The sequence below is a fragment of the Oncorhynchus gorbuscha genome, linkage group LG18, assembly GCF_021184085.1.
Source record: "Oncorhynchus gorbuscha isolate QuinsamMale2020 ecotype Even-year linkage group LG18, OgorEven_v1.0, whole genome shotgun sequence".
Classification (NCBI taxonomy): domain Eukaryota; kingdom Metazoa; phylum Chordata; class Actinopteri; order Salmoniformes; family Salmonidae; genus Oncorhynchus; species Oncorhynchus gorbuscha.
The window spans coordinates 68,741,117-68,767,139 of NC_060190.1; the positions used below are offsets into that span (position 1 = coordinate 68,741,117).

General features: G+C 42.3%; 1 protein-coding gene across 1 annotated transcript; it reads right to left on the bottom strand.

Moving 5' to 3' along the window:
* Window positions 1-24,026: 24,026 nt before the first annotated feature.
* On the bottom strand, window positions 24,027-25,708 carry LOC124004349 (adenosine receptor A3-like). Its single transcript, XM_046313187.1, has 2 exons — window positions 25,224-25,708; window positions 24,027-25,138 (listed from the first exon to the last, which is right to left on the bottom strand). Exons 1-2 carry the CDS (start codon window positions 25,550-25,552, stop codon window positions 24,424-24,426), a joined length of 1,044 nt encoding a protein of 347 aa, XP_046169143.1. The 5' UTR covers window positions 25,553-25,708; the 3' UTR covers window positions 24,027-24,423.
* Window positions 25,709-26,023: the final 315 nt, after the last annotated feature.

The following is a 26,023-nucleotide window of genomic DNA, read 5'->3' on the forward strand; positions in this document are numbered from 1 at the left end:
ATTGAAAAGAGTTGAAGTAGAGGCAACGCTACGAGATTTCAATTCCCATAAAATGTACATTGATGATGCACTATGCAGAAATTTTCAGGTTGCTAAAATTATAATAGTTTGATTAATTCCAGTTTGTGACAAAACAAGCAAGTATAATGTAGAGAATCATTGTATCATCTAAACCACTGTGAAATATATGTTCCATAACCAAAAAATATTGTATTTTCAACTGTTTGAAGCTGCTTTACAAAACCGAAAGTAAAAGATGCAAAAACGAAACTTAAGACAGGGAAGCATATAAATTGTACACCTAGAACAGATCTGCCTCTTCTTATTGCAGCTTTAACTTTTACATGATCAAAGGAATGTCACATCCCGAGAGAGAGTTGGGGGTTTCATGACACTCATGTTTGCTCCACAGCTCAAATATCCCAGTATAGCCACTAGTCAGTAAGCATGGTTTTAACAAACTGTTCAACTATGAAAGCAACATTCCATCATATAGCACTCTTGAATGAATAATGCCACCAGACCACATTACACCCTTAATGCAACAATTCAAAACCATGTTGGGCAGTTAGAGATTTTTTTCTTGTCCGTACACTCATTACATTTTAGCTTCAAGAAAATAGCACAGATACTGCTAGCTTGCTACCCACTCGGCACAGACATTAGATAAACGTTTAGTTTTGATTTACATTTGGTTGAGTTTTCAACTAATGTGAATTCAATATGAAATCAACATTTTTTTTACCATTTCAAGGGATTTAGGTTCAAAGTTGGGTTAGAAAAAAATAAGAAATGCCTTTAAGTTGATTACCTTTTGCAAATTCAGTAAGTTTTCCACATTGATTCAATGTCATCACATTGAATTTTGGGTTAAAGTGACGTAGAAACAACTTTGATTCAAACATTTTTTTTCCCCAGTGGGTAGCTAGCTAAGAACATGTTTCATCAAGTAACGTTAGTATATATATTATATGTATATGTATATGTATATGTATATGTATATGTATATATATATATATATATATATATATATATATATATATATATATATATATATATATATATATATATATATATATATATATATATATATATACATATATATATATATATACATATATATATATATACATATATATATATATATATATATATATATATATATATATATATATATATATATATATATATATATATATATATATATATATAAAATAAAAAATACCCTCTCATACGAATTCTAAAAGTGCAGTCGTCCTACCTTACAACTTTAGCTTATCAAAGTTAAGAACAAACCAAGCTTCATTTTTATCAATATCATGCAAATCATTACATGTGGTAAAAGGAAAGTGTGACTGAAAACATAGGTAATTCACTGGGGAGTCGATCAGCTGCTTGCTGGCCAAATGTATATTATTTGTTCACAATCACCTCTCGCCCAAGAAAAAAAATCAGCTCGGACGAGATGCTCCTGACAAATGAAATGTCGGTATGTATGAATACATTATCATCATATTGGTTCAAGGATCTTTCCATTTTTTCAGGATTGTTTTTAAATGAACATGATATGCAGCAACAACACATTTCGTCCAGCAATAATTCAAGCCATGATGAAATTAAATTATCCTTTGGAATTTGCGATTCAGGTTAGGGATAGGCGAATTTGATTGAAACTCCTTGCTTCTGAGAATCTATGGTAGCGTAAAACGCTCTAATCCACACGCTCAGCAGGTTACAATCCTTCTGTTTGTTGTGGGAGAGCATGTGACCCAAGGTGTGAGAGAGAGAGAATTTGAGCCTTATGCAAATTTCAATTGGTTATAGTTGAAAAAGTATAAATGGTATCAAAAAGCTGAATACTTTCACCCTATTGTGCCAGTCCGGTCAGCACATTTTAAAGTTTGAATGGCGTTTCTAGCTAAAACTTTCCCCCTTATCTCAGCTCGCTGGTCACCATAGCATCTCCCACCTGTAGCACACGCTCCAGCAGGTATATCTCTCTGGTCACCCCCAAAACCAATTCTTTCTTTGGCCGCCTCTCCTTCCAGTTCTCTGCTGCCAGTGACTGGAACGAACTGCAAAAATCTCTGAAACTGGAAACACTTATCTCCCTCACTAGCTTTAAGCACCAACTGTCAGAGCATCTTACAGATTACTGCACCTGTACATAGCCCACCTATAATTTAGCCCAAACAACTACCTCTTTCCCAACTGTATTTAATTAATTTATTTATTTTGCTCCTTTGCACCCCATTATTTTTATGTCTACTTTGCACATTCTTCCATTGCAAAACTACCATTCCAGTGTTTTACTTGCTATATTTTATTTACTTTGCCACCATGGCCTTTTTTGCCTTTACCTCCCTTCTCACCTCATTTGCTCACATTGTATATAGACTTGTTTATACTGTATTATTGACTGTATGTTTGTTTTACTCCATGTGTAACTCTGTGTCGTTGTATCTGTCGAACTGCTTTGCTTTATCTTGGCCAGGTCGCAATTGTAAATGAGAACTTGTTCTCAACTTGCCTACCTGGTTAAATAAAGGTGAAATAAATAAATAAATGAAAATAAAACGGTTGAAAACTACTTACGGTCCAAACCTTTACCATGTCAAACTATGACCATTGTAATGCATTGTGATTTGTGCAAGTACTTTTGTAGTGTGAAAAGTATTAGTAGTATCAAAACGTTTTTTTTTCAAGCAAGTTGTTTTGGTGTTGGTAGATTTGATGGTTTTGGTGCTACAGGTGGTAACGGAATAATAAAACATTTTGTTGAAATGATGTGGAAACAACATTGATTCAACCAGTGTGTGTCCTGTGGGAAGTATGAGCAAGTACACCTAATTATTAATGTAGACAGTTTACTTTATTGAATAATTAACCATTTTGGAGTTCAGACAATGGTTCTGATTATATCTAGTTGATGTCCTTGCACACATTCAGTAACAAATAAAAACAAAATATTTGTGTCAAAACTAAATAGCCTACTGACTGACAGGTAATCATTTCAGGTGTGGTGATCCTCAGGTGATCATGAGGATGTGTTCGGCATATCTGTCAATGTCATACTGTCCTATAGGCCTACAGTTCAATCATGTCCTCCCCTTCCTCCTGGGCGAACAGGTATGTGGCAAAATTGAACAAAAACGCCTTAATCTTATGCCCGTTTGACACCCACCATGCTTTGTACATAGCCTCCCCAAACAGCACAGACAGGAAGATGATGACGAAGATGAGAAAGCAGCGGTCAGTGTAGTAGGTAATCTTCTCCCTGCGGGTCTTCTGGTCCCAGGGCAGGGCTTGGCGGGCCTCGGCATAGCGGCTAAAGTGTAGCAAGGCATCCTCCTCCTCAGCCGTCTCCCTCTCATGTTCAGTAACTCCGTCTCCTTGTGCCATCTCTTCAAGACTTCCTCTATTGGGCGATTCTATATATCCCTTCACCCTAAACCCTCTAGTTCAGGATTTCAACGTTCACAAAACTAACAAATAATTAGAGATGGAGAGAAATGCAGTGAGTGGTGATTATAGTTTAACAGCATCCATACTGCTTGTGTGTCCCTCGTGAAGATTGGTATCCAGTCTGTCGATTAGCACTCTCGGATCTCTGGTAACTTAGCTTCCATTGTCAACTCCTCCTCCTGTTGTTGTCTCTGTTTTCTGAATTGACGAGAAACAGTCTTGATGTCTCCTGTGTGTTATTCTGTCTGGTTTTCTCCCTGTGTTAGACTGGCTGAAGGGAAGAAAGTGCCAGGCTGATTAGTTAAGTCAGGACACTTCACTAAGAAGATATAGGGGATTAAGCCACACTCAGCAGTTTTACAATCCTGTTTGACCCAAGGTAACAGATTGTAAAAGAGAGAGAGGGGGAGGGGAGAGGGAGAGAGAAAGAGAGATAATTAAAATGGAAATTGGCTTTTGTCAATCAAGTCAGTGTCCTCTTATACAGACAGTTAGCATGATTGATAGGAGCACAAGCCCTCTTGCATCAGTGTCACCTCTCCAATGTCCTGTCATGCAGTCTCTCAGATGGGTAGACTGTCCATTTCTAACAGCTCCTTCTAACAGATCCATGCAGGACCTGAGCCACACAAGGCTGCGGGGCCAGACGGATTACCAGGACGTGTGCTCTGGGCATGTGCTGACCAACTGGCAGGTGTCTTCACTGGCATTTTCAACATGTCCCCGATTGAGTCTGTAATACCAACATGTTTCACGCAGACCACCATAAATGTATAGTTCCTGTGCCCAAGAACACAAAGGCAACCTGTCTAAATGACTACAGACCTGTAGCACTCACGTCCGTAGCCATGAAGTGCTTTGAAACGCCGGTAATGGCTCACATCAACACCATTATCCCAGAAAACCTAGACCCACTCAATTTGCATACCGCCCAAACAGATCAACAGATGATGCAATCTCTTTTGCACTCTACACTGCCCTTTCCCACCTGGACAAAAGGAACACCTATGTGAGAATGCTATTCATTGACTACAGCTCAGCGTTCAACACCAGAGTACCCTCAAAGCTCATCACTAAGCTAAGGAACCTGGGACTAAACACCTCCCTCTGCAACTGGATCCTGGAATTCCTGACGGGCCGCCCCCAGATGGTGAGGGTAGGTAGCAACACATCTGCCACGCTGATCCTCAACACTGGTGCTCCCAAGGGGTGCTTGCTCAGTCCCCTCCTGTACTCCCTGTTCACCCACGACTGCATGGCCAGGCACGAATCCAATATTCATTAAGTTTGCAGACGACGCAACAGTGGTAAGCCTGATCACCGACAACGACGAGACAGCCTATAGGGAGGAGGTCAGAGACCTGGCCGGGTGGTGACAGAATAACAACCTATCCCTCAACGTAACCAAGACTAAGGAGATTATTGTGGACTACAGGAAAAGGAGCACCGGGTACGTCCCCATTCTCATCGACAGGGCTGAAGTGGAGCAGGTTGAGAGCTTCCAATTCCTTGGTGTCCACATCACCAACAAACTAGATTGGTCCAAACACACCAAGACAGTCGTGAAGAGGGCACGACAAAGCCTTTTCCCCCTCAGGAAACTAAAAAGATTTGGCATGGGTCCTGAGATCCTCAAAAGGTTCTACAGCTGCAACATCGAGAGCATCCTGACCGGTTGCATCACTGCCTGGTACGGCAATTTCTCGACCTCCGTCCGCAAGGCACTTCAGAGGGTAGTGTGTACGGCCCAGTACATCACTGGGGCAAAGCTGCCTGCCATCCAGGACCTCTACACCAGGCGGTGTCAGAGGAAGGCCCTAAAAATTGTTAAAGACCCCAGCCCCCTCAATCATAGACTGTTCTCTCTACTGCATAACAAGCGGTACCGGAGTGCCAAGTCTAGGACGAAAAGGCCTCTCAATGGTTTTTTACCCCCAAGCCATAAGACTCCTGAACAGGTAACCAAATGGTTACCCGGACTATTTGCATTGTGTGACCCCCCCAACCCCTCTTTTACGCTGCTGCTACTCTCTGTTTATCTTATATGCATAGTCACTTTAACTATACATTCATGTACATACTATCTCAATTGGCCAGACCAACCAGTGCTCCCGCACATTGGCTAACCAGGCTATCTGCATTGTGTCCAACCCGCCAAACCTTCTTTTTACGCTACTGCTACTCTCTGTTCAGCATATATGCACAGTCACTTTAACCACACCTACATGTACATACTACCTCAATAAGCCTGACTAACCGGTGTCTGTATATAGCCTTGCTACTCTTATTTTCAAATATCTTTTGTTGTTTTATTTCTTTACTTACCTACACACACACACACACACACACACACACACTTTTTTCGCACTATTGGTTAGAGCCTGTAAGTAAGCATTTCACTGTAAGGTCAACACCTGTTGTATTCGGGGCGCACGTGACAAATAAACTTTGATTTGATTTGATCTCTTCATATGAGCCCACCACGTCACCCACTGGGCACAGACGTCATTTCAACGTCTGTTCCACGTTGGTTCAATTTAATTTTGTTTTCAGTGACATGCAAACAATGTTGATTTAACCAGTGTGTGCCCAGTGGCAACTCTCTGAATCCTTAAGAGTCTATTGACCCGTGCGTCAATCTAAGTAACATAATACAATTAATTACTACTAAAACAGGACCCAGGTGATAAGTATAAAGATCCAGTCCATATAAAAAACTGGAGGCCTCTTATTCTTCAACTTTGTGTTGCGAAAATCCTTGCAAAATGCATAGCACATAGAATAAAAAAGGTTTTACCAGATATTGTTCATCCTGATCAGACAGGTTTTTTACATGAACAATATATTGGATTCCAAGAACACAGGATGAGATGTTACTATCCTTTGTGCAAGCACTTCCAAGAGTTAATGAACAGTGAGCGTGGTGAAATTTGGGGAGCGCATCGTCAGTAGTGTACCTTTGGTTCCTAGGGTGTTTCGGCCTTTCACACTATACACCCTCCTCAAAGGCGGCCAGCGACAGTGTGATCAATCCTACGCTTGCGTCCCATTCCCAATTAGTCATAGGAGTTGCCTTGTTGTTGATAGCAAACATCCCATGGGACTATGCATGGCAGGGGCGTCCTCCTCCCTGAGTCAATCATTGTTGACCGCATACCTCCTGGCCCTCTCACTTCGGGGCCCAGCTGGGGTCTTTCCTCTTCATCCAGAGCCACTGACTGCTGCCTTCTGCCGCCTCTGATACAGCTTTGATTGCCGAACGCTGGCTCTGGCCCTTAATTCCCAGGTCTCTAAGCAGTCTGGTTGTAGATGTTGCCACAAACCTCTGCAGCCCACCTCCACTGGTCGGACTTCTGTGTTCCAGCCATGATGCCGTGCTTCGGCAGCTAGATCAGCATAGCGCAGATGTTTTCGCTCATAAGCCTCATCTACTGAGTTTTCCCAGGGTACTGTGAGCTCAATGATGAAGACCTTATTGAGTGAACGGGACCAGAGCACCATGTCAGGTCTTAGGGTGGTGGTTGCGATCTCCGGAGGAAACACAAGTTGCCGGCCAATGTCAGCTAGCATTTTCCAGTCGCGGGCCAAGCGCAGCTGGTCTCGCTCTAATGGTGTAGAGCCGCTCTTCGGTGGTTTAGCCCCTTCGCGGACAAAGTTTGTCCGTAAGGAGTGTGATGCTGCTGTGGGTGGTAGGGAGTTGGTGGCAGCTCGCTTGTCCTCCAGGGCGGACGCAAGGTTTTTAAGGACTTGGTTGTGACGCCAAGTGTAGCGTCCTTGGGCGAGGCTTGTTTTACAGCCTGTGAGAATGTGCCTGAGGTTGGCTGGCATGGAACAGAGGGCACAGTCCGGATCTTCACCATACCATTGGTGAAGATTAACTGGTGTTGGAAGGACGTCATATGTTGCTCTGATGGAAAAGCTCAACCGCCTCGCTTCCATGGCCCACAGATCCTTCCAGCTGATCTTCCTCTTCTCCACACTGTCCCATCGAGTCCACTGTCCCTGTTTGGCAAGAGACTGCCTTGGCCCACCTTGCAGCCTCCTCCTGATGGCGTACTTCCTGCACTACCATCTTCCGCCGCTCTGGTGCAGTGGCCTTACTCCAAGCAGCACGGCTAGTTAGCCCAAGGCCTCCTCTCCCTTGCTGAACATGACCCACAATGTCAGCATGTCTGAGGGCTGCTGTTGCCTCCTGGACTGCTTTTCCTGGCCTCCATTTGCGCCCAGTTGCCAAGGTCGGCGCGTTGTTGCTCACCACTGGGTCTCGAGATTCATTCAGTGTCATTTGGAGCCTGGTTTTTGCACACTTGAATTCCTCTGTTAGACTGGTGAGGGGCAGCTTGAGGACACCATCTCCATAGAGGCCTATGGTGGTAAGGCATCGTGGAACTCCAAGCCACTTCTTTAAGTAGCCTGTGACTCCTCTTTCCATCTTCTCCACTGTTGAGATTGGAACCTCATACAGTGCTAAGGGCCACAACACCCGGGTAGGAGACCAAACTGCAGACACCAGGCCTTTAACTTTCCAGGTAGCTGGGTGTTGTCGATGGACTGTAGGCTACTACTGATGTCTTTACGCAGCTGTTGCACCTGGTCTTTGTCCTTCAGGCTTGCATCATACCACCTTCCAAGGCTTTTTACCGGCTGCTCAGACACTGTTGGGATTTGGTCATCTCCGATGAAGAATTTCAGGTCAGAGAGTACTCCCTTCACAATCGAGATGCTGCGTGACTTGGATGGTTTAATCTTCATACGGGCCCAGCTGATGTTCTCCTCAAGTTTTCTGAGCAGTCTCCTGGTGCATGGGACAGTGGTGGTCAATGTTGTAATGTCGTCCATGTAGGCTCTGAGTGGAGGGAGGCGGAAACCAGAGTCGACTCGCTGTCCACCAGCAACCCATTTTGAGGATCTGATGATAACCTCCATTGCCATTGTGAATGCCAACGGAGAAATGGTACATCCCGCCATTATACCTACATTCAGGCACTGCCATGAGGTGGTGAACTCTGAGGTGGTGAAGCAGAACTGCAGATCCTGGAAGTACGACTTCACCAGGTTTGTGATGGTGTCCGGTATGTGGAAAAATCTGAAGGCAGACCACAGGAGTTCATGGGGCACAGAGCCAAATGCATTGGCGAGGTCGAGGAAGACTACATGGAGGTCCCTTTTCTCCACCTTGGCCATTTGGATCTGATGCCAGATCATGCTGGAATGTTCCAAGCAGCCAGAGAACCCTGATATTCCTGCCTTCTGTACAGATGCATCGACGTACGTATTCCTTTGTAGGTACTCGGCCATCCTCTGGGCAATGATATAATATACGAAAATTACTCGAAGCAATTGAACATTATGAAACATCAAAAGATACCAGGCCTGGTCTTCATAGTAGATATTGAAAAGGTGTTTGATAAAGTCTGACTAGAATTTATATATAATTGCCTGGATTACTATAATTTCAGTGAATTTCTTATACAATGGGTTAAAGTTATGTACAGCAACCCCAGATGTAAAATAGTGAATAATGGTTACTTATCAGAAAGTATTAGCATTTAAGTGGAGTAAAACAAGGCTGTCCGTTGTCTCCATATCTATTTATTATGGCCATTGAAATGCTAGTTATTAAAATTAGATCCAACAAGAACATCAAGGGGTTAGAAATCCAGGGGATAAAAACAAAAGTGTCAATGTATAAAACCTCATTATTACAAGTGTACCATATTACGTATTGGATTGTTTCAAAAAATAGTGTTTACACTACCTTGTAGTTTACCAATAAAATGGGCGGACGGTGAAGTAGACACACTTGGTATTCACATCTCAAAAAATATAAATTAACTTACCACAATCAATTTCAATAGAAAGTTTGCAAAAATATAAAAGATTCTGCAACCATGGAGAGGTAAATACTTGTCTATTTATGGAGCAATCACATTGATTAACCTGTTACTCCTACCCCCTACTTTTTCGAACATTCTGTTAAAAATCGTGCAACATTTCAGCGCCCTGCTGCTCATGCCAGGAATATAGTATATGCATATGATTAGTATGTGTGGATAGAAAACACTCAGACGTTTATAAAACTGGTTAAATCACGGCTGTGACTATAACAGAACGTGCGTTTCATCGAAAAGCGCAGGAAAATCTGATCACTGAAAATGGAAATATATATCCATCCGCCACTTCAACCCATTGATAAAGGCGAACCACAATAAATGGGGCTGAGGTTGCAATACCTACAGCTTCCACACGATGTCAACAGTCTTGTCATTTGCCTAGGCTTTGTTTCTTGGTCAAACGAAGAAGAGACAAGCCATTTGTTCAGGTCTCTGACCGGATATTTTGGTTGAGATTTACCCGATTATTTCCAGACGGACAGCTAAAGAATATACATCGCCTCGTGATCAATTTGGTCACTTATTAACGTGTACTAATACCTAAAGTTGCATTACAAAAGTATTTCGAAGTGTTTTGTGAAAGTTTATCGTCGACTTTTTTAATGTAAAAAAATGACGTTACATTATAAGAAGCAATTTTTTTCCGTTTATCACACAGTCTTCATAGAATAATATCTAGGCTATATATGGACCGATTTAATCGAAAAAAAATACCCAATAGTGATTATGGGACATCTAGGAGTGCCAACAAAGAAGATGGTCAAAGGTAATGAATGTTTTATATTTTATTTGTGCGGTTTGTGTAGCGACGACTATGCTAATTATTTTGTTTACGTCCCCTGCGGGTCTTTTGGGGTGTTACATGATATCAGATAATAGCTTCTCATGCTTTCGCTGAAAAGCATTTTAAAAATCTGACTTGTTGCCTGGATTCACAACGAGTGTAGCTTTAATTCAATACCCTGCATGTGTATTTTAATGAACGTTTGAGTTTTAACTAGTACTATTAGCATTTAGCGTAGCGCATTTGCATTTCCAGATGTCTAGATGGGACGCCTGCGTGTCAGGTAGGAGCAAGAGGTTAACTCTTTGGTCCTATCACAGTTTACTTAATTACTTACTAGCAGTGCTGCCTACTCCAGACGACTCGTTTAAAAAAAAAATCATATGAGCAAAAAATATTGAATTTTATTTGGAATGCTAAGACATACAAAATGAAGCGTACCTATTTACATAATGAATAATTTGAGGGGCTAAAATTATTAAATATTAAAGCTTTAAACCTCTCACTAAAAGCTTCACTCACACATAAATTATACTTAAACCCAAAATGTTTCTCCAGTAGATTATTAAGAAAGGCTCATGTTCAAAAATGTCCTTTTTGCCTTTATACCTTTAAACTTTGTTTAAAGTATCGCCCTTTCTCAAACATGCTATACAAAGCTGGTTACAATTTCAGTTTGATCCTCCATAAAATATTGGTTTCATCTGACCATATCTGACCAATGTCATCTGACCATATGACATTCTCCCAATCTTCTTCTGGATCATGCAAATGCTCTCTGGCAAACTTCAGACGGGCCTGGACATGTACTGGCTTAAGCAGGGGGACATGTCTGGCACTGCAGGATTTGAGTCCCTGGCAGCGTAGTGTGTTACTGATGGTAGGTTTTGTTACTTTGGTCCCAGCTCTCTGCAGGTCATTCAATAGATCCCCCCGTGTGGTTCTGGGATTTTTGCTCACCGTTCTTGTGATCATTTTGCCCCATGGGGTGAGATCTTGAGTGGAGCCCCAGATCGAGGGAGATTATCAGTGGTCTTGTATGTCTTCTATTTCCTAATAATTGCTCCCACAGTTGATTTATTCAAACCAAGCTGCTTACCTATTGCAGATTCAGTCTTCCCAGCCTGGTGCAGGTCTACAATTTTGTTTCTGGTGTCCTTTGACAGCTCTTTGGTCTTTGCCATAGTGGAGTTTGGAGTGTGACTGTTTGAGGTTGTGGACAGGTGTCTTTTATACTGATAACAAGTTCAAACAAGTCCCATTTATACAGGTAACGAGTGGAGGACAGAGGAGCCTCTTAAAGAAGAAGTTACAGGTCTGTGAGAGCCAGAAATCTTGCTTGTTTGTAGGTGACCAAATACTTATTTTCCACCATAATTTGCAAATAAATTCATAAAAAATCCTACAATGTGATTTTCTGGATTTTTTTTCTCATTTTGTCTGTCATAGTTGAAGTGTACCTATGATGAAAATTACAGGCCTCTGTCATCTTTTTAAGTGGGAGAACTTGCACAATTGGTGGCTGACTAAATACTTTTTTTGCCCCACTGTACAAGTATCGTGTCTTTGGCTATGCCGGATTAAGTGACATGACATGCTATTCTATAAAATCATTTTTCCGTAATTAATATTACCTGATTGAGCTAATTGTGTAAATGTAATTAACTAGAGAGTCGGGACACCACAAAATAATATTCATAGAGCTGTTATCTTCCAAATAAAACCTAGTAATATTTTACATCAATAGCAGTCAATATTAATCGTTATCTTAATTCAGTCTCATCTGAAAGTTGTAAATTCTTGGTTATCTGCACCAACCCTGGCTAACAAGTTGAATCAGCAATACAAAATTGGGTTAAATGTTTTATTTACTAAATACCGAACTAATCAACAAAGAATTACACATACACATATTTAAATCATAACTTGATTACAAATTACGTCATTAAGGAAAACGTCCCTACGGGCGGAAGAGATATGACAGCTTGTTACACAAAAGAAAAGAGGCTGGGTTTGAGTGAAAGAGCGGGAAGACTGAGGAACAAAGGGCGAAGTTGTACGATCGTAAATACAGTATCTTTTGCATTCTAAATTACCGCCCATTTGGAAAAGGAAAGTGCACTAAATATTTACTTTGAGCTGCGCTTCGGTAGGTTGGTGGTAGATGGAAGGCCGTGTTGTCCAGCCGAGTCCTTTGTCCTTTGAAGAATGTCTCTGGTTGTCAATTGGATACGTTGTAGTAACGTCGTTGTGTGATAGATGGGATACTCTGCCTGTTCCTTCCTAACCCTCGTTTGCAGCGGCTGTTGCTAACTGTTGGCTGTTGCAGCGGCTAGGAGGTATCACTTCTGTAGTGAATAAGAGTTCAAAGTTTCATACCATTCGCAACCAAAGCTCACGCTGCTGATGTTGGCTTCCTTCTGTAGTTATTATCTGAACCATTCTGACATCGGACCGTCGTCCTCACGTCCTCGGAACAGGAGATTATATTGTCGTCAAGGGTTTATATAGGAAGGGAGAGGAGGGCGTGTTTGAAATTTTTTACAGCCCATGTCCCTTCACAGGGGCGGGCCACTGATTGAGTAGAGCCCTATCTTATGAAAACCCAAATCTCACATTTTAGAAGCTAAAATCACATTTCATCCCGTCACAAATAATTTCATATTCAAACATTTAAATTGAACAACAATTCCATGTGAATCTGATAACTTTGATGTGTAGACTTTCCACTGTAGAGTTTGTCAATTTATCATTGATGAGAATATCTCAGATATTGAGAGAATATCTCACCGAACTGACATCATATTCATTAAGTACCACCGCATATGTTCAATTGGTCGGATTACCAGAATATAGTTCATTTCCCCCCACTTTCTGATGTTCCCAGAATCTCTATGTTAACCAAGGGTTTTGCAAATTTAACATCAGTAGGGTAGAGAGAGGAAAAAGGGGGAAAGAGGTATTTTTGACTGTCATAAACCACACCCAGGCCAACGTTATGACACAAGGCATATTGGCATATGAGAGAGACATACAGCGAGGCATAAAGTAATCACAGGTGTTGATTTGTTGAGCGAACTAAGACAACAATGGGTGAAACAACAACAGCTAATCAGCTAAAACAACAACTGGTAAAATGGCGATGAATGGGCAGAGAGGGTCGATGAACTACACACAGAGCCTGAGTTTGCGGCTGGGGCCGATAGATAAACAAACAAAAAAATAAACAGACAAAAAATATATACAGAATGGAGTACCGTGACTAATGGACAGTCCAGCGGGCATCAGCTATTTAGCCAAGTGATCATAGGGTCCACGGGTCAGCAATAGATGGAACAGGGAAGCCGCGGAGCCGTCTGCTCCGATGTCCGACGGAGGCCGGTTGAAGGCACAGCGGATGGAGTATTTGTTGGCAGAACTGTCGTGGTGGTGCGGCGGGGAGCCGTGTCGACTAAGGATCCAAGCCAGATGGCGAAAGAGGTATTGCAGTTGTAGTAATTTAGTTTTATATCCGGGAGATGCGCCTGACTCCTAACTGGTGCTAGCTTCGGGCAGGGGCGTTAGCCACTCGGTAGCAGAGGTGATCCGGTGCCATGTTCCAGAGCTTACGGCAAGGATCAGGTGGAGTAGTGTGTTCTAGCCGTGTTTGGGTGGAGTCCGGGTGAACAACTGAGTAGGCCGGGAGGTGGGCCTCAGGGATAGTTTTGGTACTGGGTAACTCGGTGGGTGCTAGCTAGCTGTGAAGATCAGGAGAATGGTCCAGGGATTACGGCAGGAATCCGGCGTTGTAGTGGAGAGACAGTCCGTTACTGGTAGGCTGGCGAGTATTATCCAAGCTAAAAAAAAGGGCTGGTACCTGTGCAGAAGGTAAAGGCCGCTAGCAATGGCTAACAATGACTAAATAGCTTGTAGCTAATTAGCTGATTAGCTTCTGATGGCTAGGTGGTTCTTGCTATAAGGTTTAAAAAATAATAGCGGTTCCATATCACATTGGGTGAAGCAGGTTACCGGAAGGTATAATTGACCTAAAATGGAGAAGAGATTGAAAATAAAATTGAAATATATACAAATAAATACAAATGTACACGAGAGGATGAACAAAACACGCCTGCACTGCTACGCTATCTTGGACTATCTTGGACTACAATGACTGGAACGAACTGCAAAAATCACTGAAGCTGGAAATTCATATCTCCCTCACTAGCTTTAAGCACCAGCTTTCAGAGCAGCTGTTACGAATAACTATGAGTGGTGGATGGAATCAGGCGCAGAGAGCAGGGTTCTGTCATTTATCAAATTTATTACACCGGTGCAACCGAAAATGATCACGCCAACACACAGGGCGTATATAGGTTGCCAGTCCAAAACAACAGGACAAAAATAGACCAGAGAATAAAGATAAGAAAACAAAATCACACCATCAAACACAGAGTAACAAAAAACAAGCCCGCACAAAATACCCAGCGGGCCTAGTGCCATTAAATACCCTACAAACAAACCCTAATACAAAACAGGTGTACCCAATTAACCACTAACCAACACAAACGGAAAAGGAATCGATGGCAGCTAATAGGCCGGTGACGACGACCGCAGAGCCCCGCCCGAACAGGAAGAGGCACCCTCTTCAGCGAGGTTCGTGACAGCAGCTCCCAGACCACTGCACTTGTACATAGCCCATCCACCCTGGTGTGGCAGGCTAGCCTAGTGGTTGGAGCTAAAAAGGTACAAATCTGTCGTTCTACCCATGAACAGGCAGTTAACCCACTGTTCCTGGGCCATCATTGAAAATAAGAATTTGTACGTAACTGACTTGCCTAGTTCAATGTGTTCAATTTATAGGCATTATTTCAATATAATGCAAACCTCTGTGGCAGCCATTCACTCACCTCTGTGAGAACCGGCGTTGGAGATGAGAAGCCGATACAGAGAGTTGAACATTTAATGTAGCACAGACATTGAACGGGACAGGAACAGCGTCAGAACCGTGTAAGACAAAGACATTCGACAATTAATGCAGAATCTGGGAACAGAGCTGGGGAACAGACAGATATAGGGGAGGTAATAATACAGTGATTGAGTCCAGGTGAGTTCAATGAATCGCTGATGCGCGTTACGAGGGAAGCAAATATGTGTCTTGATGGTGGCAGGAGTGCATAATGTAGGGCAGTCTGGCGCTAACCCTAACCCATCTTGCCCATTATCCCCTGGGTATTTATACCTGTGTTTTCTGTCCGTCTGTGCCAGTTAGTCTTGTTTTGTCAAGTCAAGCAGCGTGTTACACCGTGCTCCTGCTTTTTCCTTTTCTCTCTAACCCTAACCCTGCCCAAGAGAATGGTCGTGGACAGGCAAAATATCATAACCAGATCAGAATCCAGGAGTTACAGAGTGGCAGGCAGGCTCGAGGTCAAGGCAGGCAGTACGGTCAGGCAGACGGGTACAGAGTCCAGAACAGGCAAGGCTCAAAAACGGGAGGATTAGAAAAAGGAGAAAAGGCAAAGCAGGAAAACGGGGAAAAATGCCGGTAGACGAACTGGCACAGAGCGACAAGAAACACAGAGATAAATACACGGGGGAAAACAAGCGACACCTGGAGGGTGTGTAGACCATAACGAGGACAGGTGAAGCAGATCAGGGTGTGACACATTGAGTCCCCCCATGTTCCTGTTTTGGGATTGTCTTGGCTCCAAAAACACAACCACGTTATTGACTTGAGCACAAGTTCAATCCTGGGTTGGAGTCTGCCATTCCCGTTGCCTCAAAGCGGTGTAGCTTTACCCGAGACTGCCTCCTCAGGGCTTAAGTCAAGCCACGGATTTCTCTGACGTCCCCACAGAGTACCATGACCTCCTGGAGGTCTTCAGCATGGCACGGGCTACTTCTGTTCCCCCGCATTGTCCCTACGATTGTGCCATTGACCTTCTTCCAGGCACCTCGTGGTCGGCTATATTTGTAATCTGTACAGGCTTCCATCTTTTCACTGTCAATTAGGTTAGTATTGTGGAGTAACTACAATGTTGTTGATCCATCCCCAATCTTCTCCCATCACAGCCATTAAACTCTTTAACTGTTTTAAAGTCACCATTGGCCTCATGGTGAAATCCCTGAGTTGTTTCCTTCCTCTCCGGCAACAGAGTTAGGAAGGACGCCTGTATCTTTGTAATGACTGTGTGTATTGATACACCATCCAAAGTGTAATTAATAACTTCACCATGCTCAAAGGGATATTCCATGTCTGTTTAAAAATATCTATATTTTACCCATTTACAAATAGGTTCCCTTCTTTGCGTGACATTTTAAATCCTCCCTGGTCTTTGAGGTTGAATCTATGTTTGAAATGCACTGTTCGGCTGAGGAACTTTGCAGATAATTGTATGTGTGGGGTACAGAGATGAGGTAGTCATTCAAAAATCATGTTAAACTATTATTGCACACAGAGCAAGTCCATGCAACTTATTTTGTGACTTGTTAAGCACATTGTTTACACCTGAACTTATTTAGGCTTCCCATAACAAAAGGGTTGAATACATATTGACTAAAGACATTTAAGCGTTTCATTTGTAATGAGTTAGTAAACATTTCAAAAAACATCATTTCACTTTGACATTATGGGCTATTGTATGTAGGCCAGTGACAAAAAAACCTCTCAATTTAGTACATTTTAAATTCTGGCTTCAACACAACAAAATGTGGAAAAAGTAAAGGGGTGTGAAGTAAGTGGAGTGTAAGCTAACATATAGATTTTTTTTAAGATGGTCATACCATGGATCATTTAGCTATTTGATATTTGAATTTTAGGAGCCTTTTAGGTATAAAAAAATATATATATCAAAAAGATTTTGATAAAATATTGAATTTGGCCATTACTACTATAGCCCATAAAAACACACTGAACAACACATTCATTATTGGCAAAAAAAAGACAGTCAAAAAATAAATCATAAGGAATAAGGTTTTGAAGTGTCTGTCCTATATATAGGATATATAAAAAAAGCTCAGGAAAAAAATGTATATATATATTTACACATATTTAACCCTTTTTTGGGGGGTAGGTATAAAACTATCTCCATACTTACATTACTCTTTTTTTCTTTTTTTGAAACTGGTACCAACTTCAGACCAAATCCTAACCCGGACAGCGCTGGGACAATTGTGCGGCTGTGATTGGGACGCCGGGTTGTGATGCAACCTGGAATTGAACCAGGGTATGTAGTGACGCCTCTAGCACAGAGATGCATTGCATCTCTCGGGAGCCCACCAATCAGGACCTAATATAGCCATATATTAGTTACATAATAATTTAACACGTTCATACATTTTTTATGTAGTTATTACACATTGATTACACTATCACTTGTATTTCATAAGTCACAACGATTAATAGATACGTATGCTATGACGCTGGTAAAGTTATACCTCGCTCACCTGCCCTTCCTTCCCCAAGCTCTCGGCACTGCTGGTAAAAAAAGAAGAAGCTAGCTAGCTGATGGATGCAAACAATGTTCTTCCCCAAAAACATAGCAAAACAATATTTTTAAATTGTACCTTTATTTAACCAGGCAAGTCAGTTAAGAACATATTCTTATTTTCAATGACGGCCTGGGAACAGTGGGTTAACTGCCTGTTCAGGGGCAGAACGACAGATTTGTACCTTGTCAGCTCGGGGGTTTGAACTCACAACCTTCCGGTTACTAGTCCAACGCTCTAACCGTAGTTATAGTCTAACCAGTAGTCTAACCAGTAGTTATAGTTAAGTTAGCTAGCTATCTAGCAAGGTGTCATCATCTAAAATAACCCGAATTTATAAGATATTTCTTATTTGATTAAATCGGACCCATCTATGTGAAGCTAGCCACAATAGTGGAATTTGCGGTTAGCCTTCAAAATAAAAGTGTCATTTATATTTACTATGTATCCCCATTAGCTGGTACTCTTCCCGGGGTCCAGCAAAATCAAGGCAGTAATACAAATAACGTTATTTTACATGTCAAATAAACTTTTTAAAAATCCCAGCCCCCTTCCCCAAAAGCCTTTGGCCTTTTGGTAGGCCGTCATTGTAAATAAGAATGTGTTCTTAACTAACTTGCCTAGTGTCACCGAGTAGACTGATAAACCATTTCATTGCTCCAGATTCCAACCTTGTTAAACATTATCTAGTCTAAATATGGCATGATTCCACCAATTGTAACTTTCTGAGTCACTTTCAAAGATACACCTTTACTTTGAAGGCGAACTGAAAATTCCACTTTGTGTGGCTAATCATTATTGTGGCTGACTTCACAACATATAACCGGGTCAGGTTGAGCCTCACCAGCCAAATGAAGCTAGCTGGCTGCTTTTAACGTTAGCTCTGTGCAACAGGGCCAAGTAGCGGCAAGCTAGTTATTTTCATGAACTGAAGTTAAATGTCAATAGGCGAACTGAGTCTCCAGCCCCAGACTGATCACGACAACTAGGGGAATGACCAGGGCTCCCACAGCAATGTCGGCCACCGCCAGAGTCACGATGAAGCAGAACGTGGTGTCCCTCAGGGCCCGGTTCGTACAGACCACCAGCACCACTAACACGTTGCCCAGCACAGAGAGGCCAGGGCTATGGCTGTTTCCATGGAGATGTACATCATGTCCACATGCTCCTGTGGCTTGACACCGGGAGAGGAAGACATTTTAATAGTCCCCAGTTTTCCCCTTGCCTTTCCTCAGAATAAAAATAGTTTAAGAAGTAGTTAAATGTTCTTCTTCTTCAGTTGGTCCTTTGCATTCAGCTAATTCCATTGTGTCCTCTTCCATTCTGTGTGTTCCCTTTAAGCTGCTGCTGGTGAGAGAAGCGTGGGTGGTGACTGACCTGGCATTGACTCACTGAGTGGGCCCCTATGTCGACTGCTCCACACTGACCGGCTGATCCCCTGCGTCTCTCCTTCTCTTAGAGGGGAGGGGCCTCGTTCTCCTCCCATCACTCCTCTGGAACAGTAGGGAGCTTCTCACACATGCCATATGGGCGCGCATGTGTGTGCGTGGGTGCGCATGTGCTATGTGTGTGGGTTTTTGCATGTGATAATCTGTGTGTGCATACATGTGGGTGAGAGGGGAGCTGTGACAGGTCTGGCAGGTGGGTCTCATAAAACATGCATTTGGGATATTTTTAACATTGCCACTCAAGAAAACAGGGTGTCAAATGACAATGTGAGCGACCTAGGTGCCATTTTAACATTTTAGTACTCTTTCTGTCACCTGAGAATCACTGCAGACAGGACCTTGACACTTACCCCCCCCCCCTCCCCATGCTTTTGTGCTAACCAAAACCAAGTTCATCCTCTCAAATGGCTTTGCATGAATGACTGGACTGCACGCTGTGTCCAGATGAGCTGTATGTGATGTGATGTGTGTTTACTTCCTGAATAACAGAGAATCTGTAGAAATAGAACCGTACATCGTCTATAGATAGTCGTTGTATCCAGCCTTTTTGCCTTTGGCCTTGTTCATAAAGGTGAATTAATGAATTAATCACATTCTCCTTAATCACAAAGCATCAATAAATAAGATACATGGGAGTAATTGGAATTATGTAATGTGCAAGTTATTCAATTGCAATCCGTGATTTAATTTCATACACCAGCTATATAACTTGTGTGAAATATGGTACGTTTCGAATGGTACATTAGTGCATAACTGTAGCCATTCAGTTATGTAACTCTATAGCGACAGGAAGAGGATTTATATATCACATTTATATGCTCATGAATACATTTTAGCACACATTTTCTTCCTTTTATCATTTTGAAACATCATTATAATTTTCTGTGATTTTTTTTTTACTTCACTCTGGCCACCAGTTGCACATTCATTCCCGTTCTGTACCTTCTTTCCATCAATTTAATCATTCTGGACCAGCTCTTTGCTAAAATTGTCATGGAACCATGCAAAAAAAGGGACACAATTTAAACACTGACATGTTGAAATATCATATACACTGAAATTAATTGAATTCAAGTGGCATTGCATAACTTTGATGACTGCCAGCAAGCCAAGCCGAAAATGTTTAATTATCCTAAAACACTGTTTTCTCTTGCTTGGTTTTAATAAGGCAATGTTAATGTCTAAATCTGAAAGTCTTGTCAGCCACTATAAAGGATCTCTGTGATGGCCCTTCTCAATCCATTAAGGAGAGAAGAAGTTTCAACGTCTGCCCGTAACCATTTTATATTCTCTCTTTTTTGGAGGAAACCGATGAATCAAGACTTTCTTTGGGGACATTGCCTCCTACCTCGGACCGTGCTCTGTGCATTAGCTTGTTGGTGAGCAGACACAACAGTAACTCACTTTTATTGGAGATTGTATCACCTTCCCCATGTTCTTTACATCATCTGAGTCCCAGGGATAGTCAGCTTTGTGTGTCTCTGATAGAGCGACAATCATAACATAGCAACAGTGAGCTTTGATGTACTGGTTGGTAAAGGTATGGCGACAAGCTTTTTATTCTGTGTCAATAAACCTTTAGAAGAGCTGTTTCAGGCCAATGAGCACAGTGTTGTCAAATGGACTATTGATCAACCAACCTGTCATCCACCAGTAGAGTAGCTCAGTTTGTAGACTATGCCACTTGCAAAATCAGGATTGTGGGTTCAACTCCTGGTGGGACCACCGATATGAAAAATGCATGCACACACAGTTGCTTTGGATAAAATAGTCTGCTAAATGGTATATTATCTACAGTAGACCTTTAGATGAAGCAGGGGAACAGGTGCTCAAAGTGAAAACATTCCAACTGCCTCTAGCCAAAATATTTAATGTTTATTTCTCTATTTGCTTTCTGAAACAACACATTCACTCATCACACATTGTAAGCAAGCTAGTGCCAGTGACTCCTAAGCCTAGAAAACTATTTGAGATAATTGCCATCAGGAAAAGCTGAACAAAAAGCTGAACAAAGCTAATAATAATGTAAATATGCTTGCTAGCTAGCTAGCGATGCTGTCGAAACAAGTAAATACGCTAGCTGGTGTCGTGTCTCCGACTATGATTAAATTATATGATGCTATTTTATCAAATCAATTACCTAAGGTTTAATTGATTATGTGATTGAATTAAACCATGCAAAAGACATTCAACTCAATCGTAGCCTCCTACCAGTATTCAAGTCTCCCCACCCGGTGCCCGCAGCCAGTGGTCTCTGCATGCAAGTGAGACGAGTTCGCTCTCAAAATAAAATGAGACTCAAAGTAAAATATAAAAGGAAATCATACAATTAAAAACATCTACCGAGCTGCGAATTTATATTTTAATAGGAGGGCAAAAGGACAGGTGCTCTCGGGTGCTGGTTGAGCCCTATCTGTCCGCTAGAGTTTTGACTTCTAGGTGCGTTATGCAACAGAAACCCACTGGTCAGTGAAAACACCTCTGGGACTGTAGCCAACACTGTGAATAGCAGTAATGAATTAGTACAGTACCATGCAGAGGTTCGCCAGGTCAGGTTCCTCAGGGGATTATGTGGCTGTGGTGAAGAGATCCCATTACCTGTAAGCAACTGAGTGTAATGTTCTCCACATACTCATCAAACTTCCTATTGGAGTTAAAGGATGCCTCCAACAACCATTAGCGCTTAATACAGCTCTGAAGCTACAGTACACAATGCTAGCTATCCCATTATGACTGCTGTAATGCACATCGATACAGAGAAGAGGGTCATAGACTGGATTCATGTGTTCCAATGGTAAAATGTGAAACAGTGAGTTAACATGTATAATATTGTATTTCTGTTCAGGGGGAAGCCAGCAATAAAACAATGGCATTGAAAACGTAATACCAATAGGATTTCAGAAGGCTAGAAGGAGCATGAGCTCTACTGCATTATCATCCACACAACGTCTGTGGAAGATTCTATTGTTTTCTCATCATAGCTTAATGAGGGGTCTATGTTTTGACACAACGAGCCCTTTAACTTTACATCTAGTTTTTTTTTGCTTCTTCTCATTTTAAGGAATGAAAAAAACTGCTTCAGTCCTAACGTAAAACCTGCTCCAGTCCTAACGTAAAACCTGCTCCAGTCCTAACGTAAAACCTGCTCCAGTCCTAACGTAAAACCTGCTCCAGTCCTAACCTAAAACCTGCTCCAGTCCTAACGTAAAACCTGCTCCAGTCCTAACGTAAAACCTGCTCCAGTCCTAACGTAAAACCTGCTCCAGTCCTAACGTAAAACCTGCTTCAGTCCTAACGTAAAACCTGCTTCAGTCCTAACGTAAAACCTGCTCCAGTCCTAACGTAAAACCCGCTCCAGTCCTAAAACCTGCTTCAAAAAAACCTGCTCCAGTCCTAACGTAAAACCTGCCTGCTCAGTCCTAACGTAAAACCTGCTCCAGTCCTAACGTAAAACCTGCTCCAGTCCTAACGTAAAACCTGCTCCAGTCCTAACGTAAAACCTGCTCCAGTCCTAACGTAAAACCTGCTTCAGTCCTAACGTAAAACCTGCTCCAGTCCTAACGTAAAACCTGCTCCAGTCCTAACGTAAAACCTGCTCCAGTCCTAACGTAAAACCTGCTCCAGTCCTAACGTAAAACCTGCTCCAGTCCTAACGTAAAACCTGCTCCAGTCCTAACGTAAAACCTGCTCCAGTCCTAACGTAAAACCTGCTCCAGTCCTAAGGTAAAACCTGCTCCAGTCCTAACGTAAAACCTGCTCCAGTCCTAACGTAAAACCTGCTCCAGTGCTAACGTCCCAGTCCTACGTAAAACCTGCTTCAGTCCCAACGTAAAACCTGCTCCAGTCCTAACGTAAAACCTGCTCCAGTCCTAACCTAAAACCTGCTCCAGTCCTAACCTAAAACCTGCTCCAGTCCTAACGTAAAACCTGCTTCAGTCCTAACGTAAAACCTGCTTCAGTCCTAACGTAAAACCTGCTCCAGTCCTAACGTAAAACCTGCTCCAGTCCTAACCTAAAACCTGCTCCAGTCCTAACGTAAAACCTGCTTCAGTCCTAACGTAAAACCTGCTCCAGTCCTAACGTAAAACCTGCTCCAGTCCTAACGTAAAACCTGCTCCAGTCCTAACGTAAAACCTGCTTCAGTCCTAACGTAAAACCTGCTCCAGTCCTAACGTAAAACCTGCTCCAGTCCTAACGTAAAACCTGCTTTAGGCCCATGGGGTTTACAGATGATTTTATTATATTTTTTACTCACTTAGCAGACACTCTTATCCAGAGTTACTAGCAGGAGCATTTAGGGTTAATCAGTTTGTGTACCTGTTTCGTCTCTTGTAGTCATTGCTGTGTTTATAACAATGTGTTTGTTTGCTTCGGTTGCGCACAGGTGTAGCATAATCATTTGTTCACTCTTTTGTTGCTGATTTTCCTGTGCCGCAGGAAATGCAGATGAGCTTTGTGATTTACATAAATTCACAGAAAATCCGCACTAACACACAGTCATGTTAACAGTATTGCATTTTTCATATAGACTGATTTTGGACAGCTAATAGCCTAACCATCAAACACACAACATTATGTACAAAACGTTCAAATCCCGTTGCTGCAGGATTATTTTGTTGCAACAATGCTGGTCAAATTAAGATTCTACATCTGTATCTGATTTCTGGATGTCATAGCTGCCTTCCTCAAGTAGAGTAGAAGGATAAATCAGCAATATGTCAGTGCAATCCGGGATCCTTGGGACATCCCTACCTCATTGAAGTTGACATTTAAAATGGTTAAAGTAAGGCTTGAGATTAGGGTTAGGGTTAGGGTTTAGGGTAGGGATGTCCCAAGGAACTCGGATAGCACTGACAAATATGCGCTTGTGACTCCCCCAGATATTGTGGGTAGAAACTTTTGGCATCTGTACAGGAACATGGTGAAATATTACTCAACAATGACCCAGATCCCTGGCCACTATCACTCAACTCAATATAACCATTTATTGCTGAAGCAGACAAATCATTGAATGAGATTGCACATTTCTTTCCTACATATTTTTTTGTGATAACTGCCAAATAGTGCATGTTATTTCCATTTCTGGGCAACATTATCATACAGAAGAAAAATATAAAAAAGAAACACGAGTCTTTAAACAGGAAATCGATACGAGTAAAATGAAACCTGTAAGAGCCCACTTACTTGACTTCCTTGCAACATCCTCTGTCTATTTTTATCCCTCAGTTTTTTTCAACAAATGCCAAATATTAAAATATGCCAATGTATAACACCCTGGCAGTAGTTTCCCGTATTATACAGGTTCTAAGGTCTTGATGCACTTTGCCAAAGAAAAAAAAGCTAAGCGACTATCACTTCTTTTGTCTTCCTACACTATCAACATGCTTGTACCTTCAACTGTGTCAATTTTCACAACACTGATAGCATTTCCATCAATATTTCTATCTGCACTGTTAGGGTTGCTGCTGATAATGTTTTCACTGGTCTGGTTGCTCTGAGAGCCCTGACTGTCACCTCGACACACAAAGACATTCCTCCAGATCCTCAGGTACGCTTCCTGGATCTTGCGGATCTTGAAGGCATAAACGATCGGGTTGACAGCTGAATTGCCATGGGAGAGGAGGATGCCCACGTAGAAGGCCTGTTGGGGTATGTCTGATGGGTTACCAAAGTAGGCAACACAGTTCATGATGTCCAGAGGGAACCAGCAAAAGGTGAAGAGCAGCAGGACCAGAGTCAGGGATCGGGCCAGGCACCTTTCCTTTGTGAAGTAGGTGTGGGACTGGGCACCGCTCCCCGTCTTCTCTCGCAGGTTCTTTTGTATGATACAGAAGATGTAGCAGTACAGGACAGCCATGACAAGCAACGGAGTGAGGGTGCAGAGGAAGAAGAAAAAGTAAACCAGGTATGACATGGGAATCACAGCCAGGAAACGGCAGATGATGGTGGTTGAGTTCCCTGAGTGAGACAAGGTGTCATGGTTGTACCACCCAAGCATGGGTGGGAAGCTCAACATGAAGGCAACAAACCAACATATTGCCACCACCACCCAAGATCTCCTCTTTGTCACTGTCCTCTTGTACCTGTTGAAGCAGAGAATCTGTTCATCTGACATGACAACCATTTTTTAAAGCTGTGTGTATGTACTGTATATGCATGCACGCTCACCTGAGAGGGATGAAGACGCGTAGGAATCTGTCCACAGAGATGGCTAGCAGAGACATGACCGAAGACATTGTCAACATGATGACCACACAGCTTATGAAGAGACATACATTGAACGAGGTGCACACCCGTCCATCCACCAGCACAGCCAGCGGCACAGCCACAGAACCTACAAGGAAGTCAGCTGCAGCCAGAGAGACCAAAAAACAGAAGGTGGGCTGCCGGAGGTTGCTGCTCGACCACACTGCCCAGATCACCAGGACATTTCCCAGACAGCAGGCAACAGCGATCAGAACCTCCAGCACTATGTAGACAACGTCTCCTCCAGGCATCCTGTCAACCGTCCAATGAAAGTTTGATATGGGCAATTACTGCACTTAACACTAAATGTGCTCTATTCTATACCTCTGTAGATTTTCCTTTTCCTGTAGGCTCGAGGATGTTCACTTAGCTATTGAAAAGGTTTATTGAAATGTCACAGCCCCCACTTGCCTGCTAGATTGGTGATAAGTGTTGTTGTGGTATCTCACTTCTCCTACACTGCTAGAAGGAGGGGACTGTGTATAAAATAGTTTGTTAATCTCAGTTGAATCCTTATCTTGAACATTTGGCAATAAGAGGCAAGGTGTCGCAATCTTAAAATTTATGTTGGCTGCAAAAAAAATGTTTAGCTGTGGTTGTGTTGTACAGATATCCTGTTGCTTTAGAGGAAGGATGCTCAAAATAGATAATGGTATACATGTCACAATGTGGAAAGTGACAGGTGTTATGTCTGGGATGAGCAGGCACAGAAAAGGCAAAGG

Coding starts and splice junctions, on each gene's coding strand:
- LOC124004349 (XM_046313187.1), bottom strand. CDS start 25,552: ATGCCTGGAGGAGACGTTGTCTACATAGTGCTGGAGGTTCTGATCGCT. Junction 25,139..25,223: donor CGCGTCTTCATCCCTCTCAG/GTGAGCGTGCAT, acceptor CTGCTTCAACAG/GTACAAGAGGACAGTGACAA.